This window comes from Scleropages formosus, chromosome 7 (genome assembly GCF_900964775.1).
Source record: "Scleropages formosus chromosome 7, fSclFor1.1, whole genome shotgun sequence".
Taxonomy (NCBI): domain Eukaryota; kingdom Metazoa; phylum Chordata; class Actinopteri; order Osteoglossiformes; family Osteoglossidae; genus Scleropages; species Scleropages formosus.
The window spans coordinates 6,140,984-6,155,084 of NC_041812.1; the positions used below are offsets into that span (position 1 = coordinate 6,140,984).

The 14,101-nt window shown below is 43.9% G+C and overlaps 2 protein-coding genes across 7 annotated transcripts in view; both read left to right on the top strand.

Moving 5' to 3' along the window:
* asap1a (ArfGAP with SH3 domain, ankyrin repeat and PH domain 1a) overlaps positions 1–2,338 on the top strand; it is an 89,896-nt gene extending 87,558 nt beyond the window's left edge. For all 6 annotated transcript variants that reach the window (XM_018757757.1, XM_018757756.1, XM_018757758.2 and 3 more), the window contains one exon: positions 33–2,338. In XM_018757757.1, the coding sequence (XP_018613273.1) occupies positions 33–107 (75 nt within the window). In that variant the 3' untranslated portion in view covers positions 108–2,338. The remainder of the gene's footprint in view (positions 1–32) is intronic.
* A 2,339-nt stretch (positions 2,339–4,677) lies between these two features.
* The window catches only part of fam49ba (family with sequence similarity 49 member Ba), a 45,701-nt gene continuing 36,277 nt past the window's right edge, over positions 4,678–14,101 (top strand). Inside the window, exon 1 of the mRNA XM_018757820.2 lies at positions 4,678–4,782. The gene's annotated coding sequence lies outside the window, so the exon portion shown is untranslated. The remainder of the gene's footprint in view (positions 4,783–14,101) is intronic.

Sequence of the window (14,101 nt, forward strand, 5' to 3'; positions counted from 1 at the left end):
TATTTTTGCTCATCCATCATTTTCCCTTTCAGATTGGGCACATTGAAGGTCAGCCCGAGAGGAAGGGTGTCTTCCCCATGTCTTTTGTGCACGTTCTTTCTGACTGATGACGGGGGGGCCGAGGTTCCTGGTCCCTCCCCCACCCTGCAACCCCACCCCCCAAGCACAAGATCCACCCCTTTCTTCCACTCGCGAGGCTGCAGGCGTCGCTCCTGTAAATAGCTGCTGTCACATCTAGAGATTAAACGGAACGAAGGAAGAATCTTGCACAGGCTCACCTCACCAAAGGTGTGAAGTACATTGTGTATTGTAAATAAATCGTGTTATCCTGCCTTTACCAGTATTATCAAGCCTTGGAACTTGGCATGCCTTACTGGGTTTGCTGTAGCCATCGTTGAAATCTAGCACTTACTTTGTATGTCTGTGACTACATATATGTATGTATGTATGTATATATGTAGGTACATGTAAATGTATAATGTATCTACCTACATATACCCATGTGTGCGCACACATACATGCGTATATGTGTGTAAGGGTTTATGTACATACATATACATGTGGGCGCACATACTTACCCTGCCTGCAAATGGAACTTAGGCAGTTTTATTCTAATTCTCTCCATATTAGCTTGACTGTTTTAATAACAATATCATCTCATATTTTCTTGTGAACAACAAAGGACCGGAAAAGGCAGTAACATGAAGGAGTGATCGGTCTGTGCACCTTCATTTCTGTCCTCGAGGGCCATGCTGGATTGGGGCAATGAAGGAAATGTTCAGAGAGTTGTTAAATGTTGCAGAGGTCAGTGGAAAAAGTGTCAAGAGGATGAAATATGTATTCATTAAACTAGTCAGCGTGTGCATGTACGTGACCTTTGGTGACTCTTGAGCTTCTGTTGAGCTTAAGAAAGAGTCTGGCAGCTGGGATCTCTGTTGTGTGGAAATTGCACTCTGAAACCACTGTTTCCCTCCGCACTCTGCCAGATGCGTAGTAGAACCGCCCCTTCCATACAAGCCTGCTTCCCAAGGCGGTAGCTGACCTGCTGCATTACACGTCCCGTTCCTCCCGTCCAGCTTTCCAGGAGTTTAGTAGCAGGTCGAGAGCAGAAATGGTGCTGCCTGGCTCTTGCCGTTTTGCTTTTGTGAGTTCTAGCCTGATGTATTAGACGAAGGCTTCGGGATCAGTGCGCCGGCAGCCGGCGTCCCCCCACCGCCCCCGGACCGGGTGAGTGACGCCCCCTTTCTCCGGTGAGACCATCCGACTGCCCACGTACCAGTTTCACGGCCAGCTTGTTACACACGCACACTGATGGTAGATTTTACCAGCACTCCTACTTAAGGTCAGGGCCATTTCAGTCTCATAGATATTGTAATATGTGTGTTTTTTCCTCCATGCTTTTCTTAAAGTGAAATTTAACCATGACAAAGGTATTAAGAGGAGCCTTAATCACACAGCACCTTGGGAGTCTTTTCATTTAACTGCGCAAAGGAGTACTAAAGGATGAGCAAGATGATGTATTAGCAAGACATATTACTTTGTGAATGCTTTTGTGTTATTTTTCATGTTCATGCTCTGTGGTATTTTAATGCTTAAACTTATTTCTGCATAGTCATACAGTTTATAGAAATAGTGTATACCGTATATACATACATATACCCAGTGTTTATGACTATGTATATACAGCCATGTATACCTGCATAAATTTGAAAGTGAATGATAATTCACTTTTCTGAGTATTAAAATGAACATATTTGTATGTAGGGTGTGATTTGTCTAGTAGTTGTAACATCTTGCACATTATACCTCCAAGCATTATTTGTGCAAGAATTATTGTGATATTCTATAACAGAGGGGGGAAAAAAAAGATACCACTCAGTACTTGACAAGTTATTCTCCAGTTTTGCAGTTTTTTTGTGTATGTGTAAGCCTGGCCTGCATAAATAGTTAGGAATAGTGACAAAAGCAATGGAGTGCGATTGTTGTTTAATGAATATTTATTTCATCCAGGATTTACAAGCGAGGCAGTCAAAGGCAGGGATGTCAGGAGAGCGCTGGGGTAATAATACACTTGCCTGTTGAATCTGTTTCATGTAAACTTGTTACAAAGGAAAAATGTCATTACCTTCTTAATGGCTCTGGATATGCTTTTAAATGGCATTGCAGTTTTTATTTTTTACATGTTTAATTGTGAAAGAACTGGACTTAGATGTAAAACAGATTTTGTTTAACTATCATCTGCTCATTTCCAATAGCTCTGAATAGGATTGTCAGGAAGGAATTTCATCCCTTTATTCCGTACAGTCAATTAATAAAGGTTTTATGTTGTAAAATGGAATGTTGAACTGTCTTTTTACTAATGCAGCAAAAAATTAATAGTTCTCTCACTTTCCACGCTCCTCCGTTCACATCCGTCCGTCTAATGACTCCCAAGTGGGAACGTTGCCAACACAATACATTGTAATTCTTGGTCATGTTGGTATCTGGGGGACATTTACCTAAATATCAGAATTTTCAGTCACTGGTGTCCAGTGCTTTGAGTGGGTCTTTGACATTTCAAAGCACTGTAAGTTCAGGTCAAGGGTTAGTATTGAGCTCCACCCAGGAGTACACATCACCTCCAGAAGGCTCTGTGCCCTTAATGTCTTAGGGGTGTGTCCAGTGCCACTGTCATTTAGTCCATCCATCTGACTATTGGCTATCCTCCTCTTCATCTGAACATTAGTCTTTACAAGAGAAGACAACCAATGTGTGACATACCTGAAGATTGACGACCTCAGCTGGTGCTTCCAGTGAGGTTTCCGACTTGATTTCATCCAAGCTCCACCCATATAAATGGTTACATGCATTTAAATCAGTGGTGGTCATCGCCGAAGAAGCTCTAAAGCCGGATTTCTCCGAATTCAGAAATAGCGCGTCCCCTGTGCTGAAGCAGGGAAAGAGCTCCACCACATTCCAGAAGGAATAAATCAGAACTACAATGGAGTGCTTGTGTGCTTCAGCTGGCTGAGATCAAATCCATCTCCTAGTATTACTGCGCTAAGATCCAGGCATCTTCAAAGAATCTACTGTAGCGTCTATGGTAACTGTAGTACCCTTTGAGATAAAGAGCTTGCAGAACCCTCATTTTGGAGTGCGCTGCACAGGTTGTGTCCGCACAGTGCAAGGGTTTGTAAGATTGGAGAATCTTCTCAGCTGCTCTTCCCACTGCAGGATCTAGTTCCAACAGGTGTGGGAGAGCATGGTGTCACCTGGGGTTACTTCCCAGTGGTGCTGGTGTGGCCTTTCAGGCATGTGCGCACCACCTTCACGGAGCCATTTTAGATGAGAAAATAAGAACGGTGGAACACTCTAGGATGAAGAAGGGGATTAAAGCAAGGCATACTTAAGCGAACAAAAAGACTTGCTTTCCAGGAACACATGCAAAGCGCAGCCAATACAGCTTCTCAAAAAAAGTGAATTTCACTTCCATACGAGGAATTGAGGAAAAAGATACCCGTCTTGTTATGAACAACGCGGTAAAAAGTGCTTCAAGTCGGACTTGAGAGCTGATGCCGCCTGACAATGAACGACCAGCCAGGCCCTGGAAACGTGTGAAATCAATCACTCGTCCTGCTGCGTCTGCTCAACTCCACATGGAAGTTCCCATTTGGCGGCCCTCGGCGGCACAGGCGCCGATCACACATGGCGTGCGCCACGCATGGGTTTACTGCAAGAGTCTTGGCACAAATCTCAGCGCAAACTTGGAACGAGGAGCCGTTATGCGTCTCACGGCACATTCTTTGTCTTCAGTCATCCAATACCCCCCGCCTCCCAGGTGTACCATGGTGAGAGCAGCACTCCTCTCTTTTCCATTATTGGCTACTGCACTGGGTGGAAATGTTGGCCCAGTTCTAAACAGCCAAAGAGATATCAGCAAGTACCACAAACCCACACTGTTATCACTTAGCTTCCCGCAGTATAAGCTGTTTTGCACAGAATAGATTTACCCATGACATGTGCCAGTACCCTGCTTCAATTAAAGCACATTTCCACCAACACTTTTCTCCAAAGTGACTTACAGTGTTGAACTACATACTATTACTTACTCATTTGTACAGCTAGGTAATTTTTAGGTAAATACTGCAGCCAGAGGTGAGATTTGAACCTGTAACCTTCAGGTTCAAAGGCAGCAGCTTTAACCACAAAACTCCCAGCTGTCCTATCAAGTGCTAAGAATCATATTTCTTCTCATTGTCAAACCAGAAATAGAAGTTTTATGGTATTTAAATGGATTCTGAGTGTAAAGTAGTTAAACTGTTGTCTTATAAAATCTTTGCCCAGTGACTCATTTTTTTTTTGTCTAATAAAAAAAGTGTAATGAATTAGCAAAGGCCAGGGTAGGTCATTCTAGAAGACCACGCCCCCCGAAGGAAGGAGACTATTTTTATTGAGAATCGATCGGATTTCCTCTTCATCGATATGGATGATCGGCTCCTGCCGCCGGAGCGCAACATTCACCCCCGGCGGGCCTCGCGCGCCGCGCCACAGCCATGCCTTTTATAGTTAAAGTCCGGCCCTCTGCTCGGGTGCAAAGCCGTGTCTGAACCTGCACGAGACGTACAATGACGTTTTTCTATTTATATAGAGGGGGGAAAAAAAAAAAAAAAAAAAAAAAAAAAAAAACCAGACCCGGAAACTGCGGAGCGGGAGCGCGCAGAGCAGCGCGGCGGCGAGCGTGTCTGACTGTGTGTCCGCGTGCGAAGACTTCCAGCGATCCATCCGTCCAAAAAAGCCCCAAAGGTACGTCTGTCCTACATTACCGTATTTATTATAATATCGCCGTCCGAAAATCCCTTCCGACGTGCCGCTGCGCGTGCCACACGGAAGCGGCGAGGCGGCGCGAGGGTCTCGCGGCTGCGCGCGACGCTGTGGAGCTGAACGCCAAGCGAGCGAACGATGGATGGAGTGAGAATGAGAAGTAATTAATTTATAGCGACATAATAATAACGTTAATAAGAACAATAATAGTGTAGAGTTTCAAAGGAGACGAGTGAACGGGGTTTGAGGGAATCCGAGAGCAGAGAAGAGCTGCTTTCGAAACGCGTCGGGAGTCACTCAGACTCAAGAGTCTAATCAGTCTCTTCCACCACACACTTCTCTTGTTTCTTTATGTCCGACTTACTTCGTACATGATTATTTGGCACATTGGAAACATCGTATTTGCAAATATAGTCTCACTGCTGTCGTTCTCTACCTGCTAAAGTCCGAATTGTGCTGCTGTGGTGGACTCGCTGCTCACCTGGTGCTGTTTCTCAACTCAACTTGAGCGCTCGCGTTTCTTTAGCTCTTTCACAGCTCCTCGTGCCTCGTTTCCGGCCCGGTGCTCGCAGGTTGCGGGTTCGAGGGGCACAGCACGTGAACAATTCTATCCCCTACCCTGAACTGACGCTAACCCAGTACTAACCTTACCATAACCCTAACCCTGTACTAACTTTAACACAGTAATATTAGTGGTAACCCTGTACTAACCTTACCATAGTACTAGTGGTAATCCTGTACTAACTTTAACACAGTATTAATGGTAACCCTGTACCAACTCTAACATAGTATATTAATGGTAACCCTGTACTAACCTTACCATAGTACTAGTGGTAATCCTATACTAACTTTAACACAGTATTAATGGTTAACCTGTGCTAATCTTTACCCAGTGCGAACGGTAACCCTATAAGTCACCTGTAGTAACCTTAACCTGGTATTAATCTTATCCTTTAATTAACAACAGAATGGAGTCACAGCTGCATAGAGACAGAATAAGTCCATCCAGAGAAGAGAAATACGTACAGATGTATAAAACAAGGGCAAAAGGTGAATGAATAGAGGTGGTCATGTAGTGCTACTCAAGAAGTTGCGAAAGGGCGACAAATTCTCTTTACGCTGAAATATCGTGCAGGTTGTATGATCGCTTTCGTAGTGCAGGAAGGACAAACGCTTGTATGAACCACATATTTGTAGTGAATTTTTTTGCCTGAAGCTAATGAATCCTGAACGAATGGGCCGCCTCTGTCAGCGATGCATGTGGCCCTCGGTGCTGTGAGTTCTGAGAGAAGCACCCAAAACGGCTCCTTCTCATACTTCCTTCTTGTTAAGGCACGCCTGTTTTTCATACAGAGCATGCAGAACATGCCATTTCCTCTTTCGCACCCTGCAGATACAAAGCTTTTGCTTCAATGATTGTGTTTCTTAATTTATTTTGCAGAACTTGCATTTGCATCTTTTTTTTTTTTTTTTTCTTCCCCCTTCAGTCAGTTTTTCTGAGAACCTGGATATCAGCAAATTTAAAATCCGGGGAAACTGGAGACTTACGGGGTCTGGCATCATAAACTGAAATATTAATACTAGATTGCTTACGTTTTCAGTTTTAAATACTATATGCAATGAAAAAACACTGTGCCTTGCAGTTGACTCTCTTTGCAGAATCAAGCGCAACTTCAATCTGACTCCTTTGTCCAAAAGGCATCTTTCAAAGTTACTTCGTTTTACATTGATCTACCTAGTAATACAGCTGGGTAATCTTGCTGTATCCTTTCAGGGTGAATACAATGCTCAAGGGTATAACATCAGGAGCACGACTCGAACCAGAGACCTTCAGATTGCAAGACGGCAGCCTCGACTGCAATTGCTAATAGAACCAAAACAGACTGTATGAAGGCTACTCAACAAGTATGTGCAGGAATCAGATTTTTTTTTTTTTTTTTTTAATATATAAAAATTCAAGACTTTTGCAGATACTTCACCTGCGACACCTGGTACTGTAGTGGTTAGAGCCACTGCCTTTGGACTCAAAGGTCACAGGTTTGATTACCACCTCTGGCCGTAGTACCGCTGAGCAAAGTACTTACCCTAAACTGCTCCAGTAAAATTATCCAGCTGTGTAAATAGTTGTAAGCTGCTTTGGATGAAAGTGTCAGCTAAATGAATAAATGTATTTTTTGACTCATCCTCACATAAGGTTGAAAGGCACAGTGTGTCAGGAGAAGGGACAGTGGGGACAGTCTCACGTGGCCAGAGGACAATCTGTGGTCACCAAAACACCTGAAGAGCATGTTTTTAAAATGTGGGAGGAACTTGCAGATTCCATGTGGTCAGAACCAGGCGCTGGAAGGACAAGCAGCAGCAGCTGCTAAGTGACAAGTTCACCCATTAATAGGTTAAGGCAAAGGATTTATGGGAAGGTGTTGTGTTTTTTTTTTTTTTTTTTTTTTTTTTTTTTTTTTAATTTTTTTTTAAAAAAACTGTTGTGGTAGTTGCGGTGAAATGAAACGTGCCGGTACATAATGTGATGGCCGATGCTGGGCAGTAAAAGAGAAACATGACGTGGCTCTCGGATGGGGAATTACAGGGCTATAACTGAAAGCGAAGCTGTGGCCTTTCCGAAAGGGAAGTGAGCGCTGGAAGGCCTCTGGGTCATATGTTGTCCACGAGCTACTCTCTAGTGCTTCTTTGGAGGTCTCTCTCTCTCTCTCTCTCACACACTCACACTCACACTCACACTCACACACACACACACACACACACACACACACACACACACACACACACACACACAGCTTTGTAGTTGACGCTGTCCTCTGGGAATTTAATTTCTCGCTTGCCCAAGTGTTGCAGTGCACCATCTGTGTCCCCATCCAATCTGTTTTGGGAGAGAAGGCAAAAATTTAAACCTAATTCATGTCAGCGAATTTGAAAATTGAAATAGTCGCGAGGCCGTCGTACTCGGGTCGTTTTCCCCATTGTTTCCTTAATAAGTGCCCGGTTTAATGAACGCACTTTAAGCCCAGTGGAATTCATAGGCAGAAGTGGTTATAATTGATTTGCATTTCTTTTTTTCTTTTTCCCTCCACACATGCTTTTGCATATTGCGAGGTTGGTTAGGTGGGGGAGGAGGTGGTGTTTTGGGGCTCAAGTGCCTCTCCCACCTTGCATCCAGTGCTGTGGCGCACATTCGCGCTCGTGCACAGAAATGCCTCTTTCCCCAGAAACGCGGACGTTCGAACACGCTTGCATGGACATGCCTAAGGCAGGCATTCTGCACGTTGGCTCTGGGTAACGTCGGCGTCGCAGCAGGCAGCACAACTGCTGAAGCGGTTGCATGAGCTACCAGTCAAACTGTCATCTAACACACACACACACACACACAGCTCTGGGTAACTGTGGTGGTTACCCAGAGCTCTTTGTGTGTTAGATGACTTTCATGGACATTTAAAAAAAAAAAAAAAAAAAAAAAAAAAAAGCAAAGTATTCAATTTCCTAGGAATTGTTCGTTCTATATTAATTTAACTGACACATTAGTCCAAAGCGACTTACAGCTTGTTAGGTTTGTACACTGTACTACTTACAATTATTTACCAATTTATACAGCTAGGTCATTTTTTTTTTCCTTCACTGCAGCAGTTCAGGGCAAGTACCTTGATCAAGGCAATTACAGCAGGAGGTGGGATTTGAACCTGGGTCTTTTGTGCAAGATGATGACTCTAAGCACTGTGCCACCTTATGATTTATCAAATGCATTTTTTCCAATCTTTTGTCTTACAGAACATTGAAGCTTGGTGTTAAATTTCAAAGGAAGCTATATGAAACTTGTCGTGTTGGGTGTGTGTGCGCACGCGCGCTAAAGTTGGGCTGCAGTGAACGCTGACCATGACTTTGACTTCTTTTTCCTCACCTGGCAATGAAATTAATGCTTTGCCGAGCAGCTTTTATGGAAATGGTCCATCTTGTGTAGGTAGATGTGTAAAAGCATCTCGAGAACCTGGATCGCAGCCCGCTGAACCATAACGTAAACAGTTCTCAAGAATTCGGTAAGTGCAGGCACCCGCCGGTGCAAAGTCTGAGTGGTTATTTATTCTGCAAAATCCTCTTATATGATCACAGCTGAACCCAAAGAGCGTTCACTGCTCGCTCTGGGATGGCGCAAAGCCTTCAGCCTCCTTGAAATGAAAAATACTGTTATGGACTATGAATGTATGACTGCTGTTTATCAGCTCGTGTCGTTGACTTAATTGCTTGTCACAGTTAATTTTCTTAGCAGAGCTCTTAAGTCAGGGATGCGTTCGGAGTTTTACGTTCCCTTTTCCAGAGCTCAGGTGTAGGAGATCAACGTGGAATGGCCCTGCAGTCCTGGCTTTTGCCGCACTAACAGATCTCCGTTTTCGGATGGTTATGGGGTCCAATTAACACCGATGTTGTCATATTGTCCGATTCAGCCCGATGACATCTGAATGTGTGTGTAAGGCAGTTCTTTTCCATACTTGGACTTTTGGTAGGAACTAATGTGATGGCGCCCTTCCAAATTCAGCTGAACTGAGGAGATGGGTCCGCATAAATCGCATGATCCCCTTAGGTCGGAACCAAAGAACCATGCTTCACTTGGTTCTGAAAAGCCTACAGTTTCACCAAAGCTATGGCCTTGAGGCAGCAGTGGTGACCTGTCTCAGGTTTAAGTCCTAACGATTAGATCTCCGACCTCACCCACCTCCTCAGGCAAACCCCTGCTGCCCCCAAGATGTTCTCGTCCAAAGCTGCAAGAGAAGGAAGTGATGTGTGTGGGTGCCTTCAGAATGTGCTGAAGCACCACGTCTTTTGGTTGTGAGATGAATAATTGGGTGTACATTTGGCCTCTTTTAGATGTTCTTGTGAGGCCAGTTTCCAGTCTCGCCAAAGCCTCGTGACGGGACTCCACAGAAGGAGAGGCGTTGCCATCAACGGTTCGCATCTACTGACACTTTGTACAAAATTCCATAATTCTAAATGAGCATTTAATAATTTAGGAGTATAAGAACATGGTTAAATTACTTTGTGAAAGAGGACCTGTGCAGTGGTAAAATTACTTTGGTGCAGTTCGTTGACTTCATTAACCTTGATGCTGCTGGTCCTCCAGGAAAGGTGCTCTGAGCAAGAGCTGTGCTGCTGGAGACACCGTGTCGTATCAGCTCTGACATCTGTCACTTTACCTCTTATATTTAAGGTTTGGTGTTAAAAAAGGGACATTTGGATCTGGGTCTTATTTCAGGCAGAATAAACAGACCTGGCTGGACTCGGGGTTCTGTAATACAAATGTTTGTCTTATTTCTGTAGACACAGGTGTCGCAAACAAGCGTACGTTGCTCTTTGTTGCGTCTAACACCCGGCTGCCTCTTTCTCTTTACAACGCACAGAACCCAAACAAGCTTTGCACGAGGGCCTACAGGATGGCACGTTGATGGTTTTTTTTTTTTTTTTTTGCATTTAAGTGTGAACTTCTAAGAGCGTTTGATGAACTAAGGCACCGGTGGTGACGTTTGAAGGCATTGTACAACCGAGCATGAAAATGTGACCGGGCTCTTTCTCGCCTTTGTGATCCTCTCTGTGTTGAGGAGAGCAGTTCATCCCAGGGAAGCTCTTCTCTGTGAGAAGTTGGGCTGAACGATAACTGGAGTCTGATGCATACAGCCAGCTCACAGTGGCACTGGAGAGCTCTGGGGCAGTGCATTTGGGTGTTGGTTCAAATCCAACTCGGTCTGTTGGAGTTTACATGTTCTCCCGCTGCTCATGTGGTTCTCCTCTCGGTGGATATGTGAGTGATGGGCTGGCGACTTGTCCGGGATGCACCCTGCCTCGCACCCTCCCTCACAGCCTGTGTTTGTGGTATACGCTCTGGACCACAGTGACACTGTACTTGACAAGCAGGTATTACGTTTACATTTATTCATTTAGCTGATGCTTTTCTCCTAAGGGACATACAGTAATTTACCCATTTATACAGCTGGGTAATTTTTACTGGAGCAATTTCTTAGGACAAATTCTTTGCTGAAGGGTACAGCAGCGGTAGTAGTAGTAGTAGAAGACCTAAAGGCAGTGGCTCTAACCACTATGCTACCAGCTGCACCCATTGGTAAGAAATGAGTGAATATCGCCAGCTGGTATGCTGAGGACAATTAATAAAAAAAAAAAAAAAAAAAAATCAGTGGAATAAAGCAATATAGAGGTTGCATAGAATTATAACCAGTGGGTCCGATTTTAAGTCCCATGTTGTTGATCTCTGGTCTCTGCCACGAGTAGCTGGGTCAGGACTTTTCTCCTTGTGTGGCACCTTAGTCGGTACCATGGTTCGTGGCACGTTCCTGCCTAGCAGCACTCGGTGCTTATCCCTACAGACTCCTTTAGTCATTTAGCCAGGTGGTGACCACTGGTAGTAAGACATGGTGGATGTTGGATGAACTGAAATGAAATTAGTTCATCTAAAATTACAATTAAGTGTGGAAAGTGAAGGCTAATAGTCATTTATTTGATTAATATCCCCATCTCGGTGATGAATACAAAGAACGGCATCAGCCTGCAAATGATGATGTTAATCATGGAATCAGACCCCAAACTTTATTTAATTCATATCAGATTTTGCCCAAATTCCTTGTCAATGTGTATATGTCTAATTTAAAAAAGTATAATTTAAAATGAACGTAATGGATTTCAAGGATGTTAAAGTAAAACCATAAATTCAGTTTCAGTGTGTATATGAGGAGAAGATGAGCTCCTGCCAAACGCTTTGCGACTTTATTTCCTCAAGGAAAAAGTTAAATGGTGAATATTTTCTTAGTCTCAAATCCCCAGTTTTTGGATGCCATTTATGGTTTAATGTGACAGATTGTTTTGTTCTCCAAATCTCCGAGCTGTTTTAGCCGCCCTTTCATACTGGCTGCTAAGTGAAGTGGGACCATTGCTGTTGTGAAAAGGTGGTGTTGAAACCACAAATGGAATAATTTACTGGTGAGAGTCGGTTTTGCATGCCGGGTGTATTGGAGTGACAGTTGCTGTAGACGAGGACATAACAATGTACTTTCTCTTCCGTTGCGTCTAAATTGAGCAACATCATGTAGTTTTTCATTTCTCGGACATTTACGTGTAGCCGCAAGGGTTTTAATGACGGTTTAATGTTGGTTATGACCCGTACGTTCAACCTTCACAATTCTGCTTTAATTTTTATTTCAGATTCTTATGCACTTTTCCTTATAAAGTTGTTGATGGAAGTTGATAGTTGATGGATCCTGGCCAAAAGTAGGGGACTCGCTGTTTATTGGGATCACCAGATGTATGCGGAGTACAGGCAAAATGACAAATGCATTCAAATAAACATACATAGACAGTACACCTTCATATATACAAATTGATAAAGTAACAAAAATATGAATGGTATTTGTCGTCATCGTCATTTCTCAAAGGAAACCCTACCCCGAAATACAAAAATAAATTAAATAATGCTTTGCTCTGTGCAGCAAAACAGGTTTTTAACATTTCCAGAAGCTGTACGCTCCAGGGGTGTAATATTTGTTTCATGTGGGTTTCAGACTGCAAGACACATCTGTTGCCGGGAGCAACACAAATAGTTTGAATTCTACTGCCTGGGACCGAGAAGTAATGCCGGTGTGTGCAAACACACACGGACCCAGCGCATCTCTCATACACACAGAAACACACACATTTCTATTCTCCTCTGTCCTGACTGGTCTCTGTCAGTCTCACCCTCTCACACACACCTGCAGTCATCTTAAGCCCCCGAGACACACGCACACCTTATTTCTCCGATTGGACTCGAGGGAGTCCTTTCAGTTGTACAACCAGGAAACATCTAGACTCCTGACCTTATTGCTGATGAAGTGAAAAAGACTGAGTTTTACCGTCATCTGTCTTGCCTGTGTTAGCCAAGGTATGCTGCTCACTGCTGGAATGATAAACCTCGCCTGCCACCACCACTTAATCACAGGGTACGAAGTGGGCGCAACCCCCCTTCGCACTTGCCCAGATGACCCGAATGAAGCCCAGAGGAGAATACCAGCCATACCCGCTCTGAAATGTGATATGCTGGCTTCAGATTACCTAAAATGTCTTTTTCAGGAGTGTCAGATCCCTCAGATTTTAAAGGAACCGATGCCAAAACGATGACTCTCAAGAGCCATGACATCAGCGGCATGACTTCATGACACGGACCTTTGAGGAATGAGAGAATATGAGGAGGACAGTTTTGCCAGAAGTCTGGAACTGTTTTTTGTAACTTTGTGAAAGGAATCGTTGAGAATTCACAGCGTACCTCCCGTGTTCAGGTTCTCACATGAGAAATGAGCAAATATAATCCAACGTGCGTAATCGTCTGCTTTTGGAAAAGTCATTTACGCAAGAGCAACCTCTAATAGTGAAGGGACGGTGTAATTTTTAAATACTCTAAAGCATTTATTACACTGGGTGGCACAGTAGGTACTGCTGGTGCCTCACGTCTCCTGGGCTGTGGCTTCGAGTCCAGCTCAGTTCAGCTCTCCCCATGTTCTTGTAGTCTTGTAGTTTTGTAAATGTTCATGTACCACAACTTTATGATCGTGCCCAGATAAGCCTCTACACAGCCGCTACTCCTGTACTGTATGCAAATGTTGTGAACCTTAAAAAAAAAAAAATTGTAGGAAGGTGATCAGGATTCATCTGTTCTGAGTTTTATACGCCTACTTGTGCGATCAACATCGGCGCAGTGGAAGGAAACTGTTTACTTAATCACCTGTCTGCAACTATGTCCCTCTCCTAATGCGATGCACACATTGTATTTCTCTGAGATGTACATCACTTTGGAGAAAAACGTCTGCTAAATGAATAAATGGAAATGTTTCAGGTGTATTGGTGACTCAGAATCGCCTGTGGCATTTGTGTGTGAGATTGAGGGTGTGTGGCTACCCTGTAATAGACTAGTGTCCTGACCAGGGAGCATCGGTCCTTGTCTGGTGCCCCGCGCTTCCGGGATGGGCTCTGAAACACAGCACCGCTCCACTGGACAGCTGCTTACTGAGAATAGAAGGAAAGCATTAACAGTGGATGTAGAAGCAAGAACTGTGTGAACCCTAACTGTGGTGTGACGTGGTACGATGAGCAGCCTTGATAAAAACATAAGCAGTACCGATTACAGGTGGAAAACCTACTCTCCTGTTGTAGAGGACAGTGTCACTTCGTTACATTATTGTCTTTGTGTAACGGTTAAGGATATGGATTTGTGACCTGGCTGGAGATTGCTGATTTGAGTCCCCACTACTGCTGTAATACTACT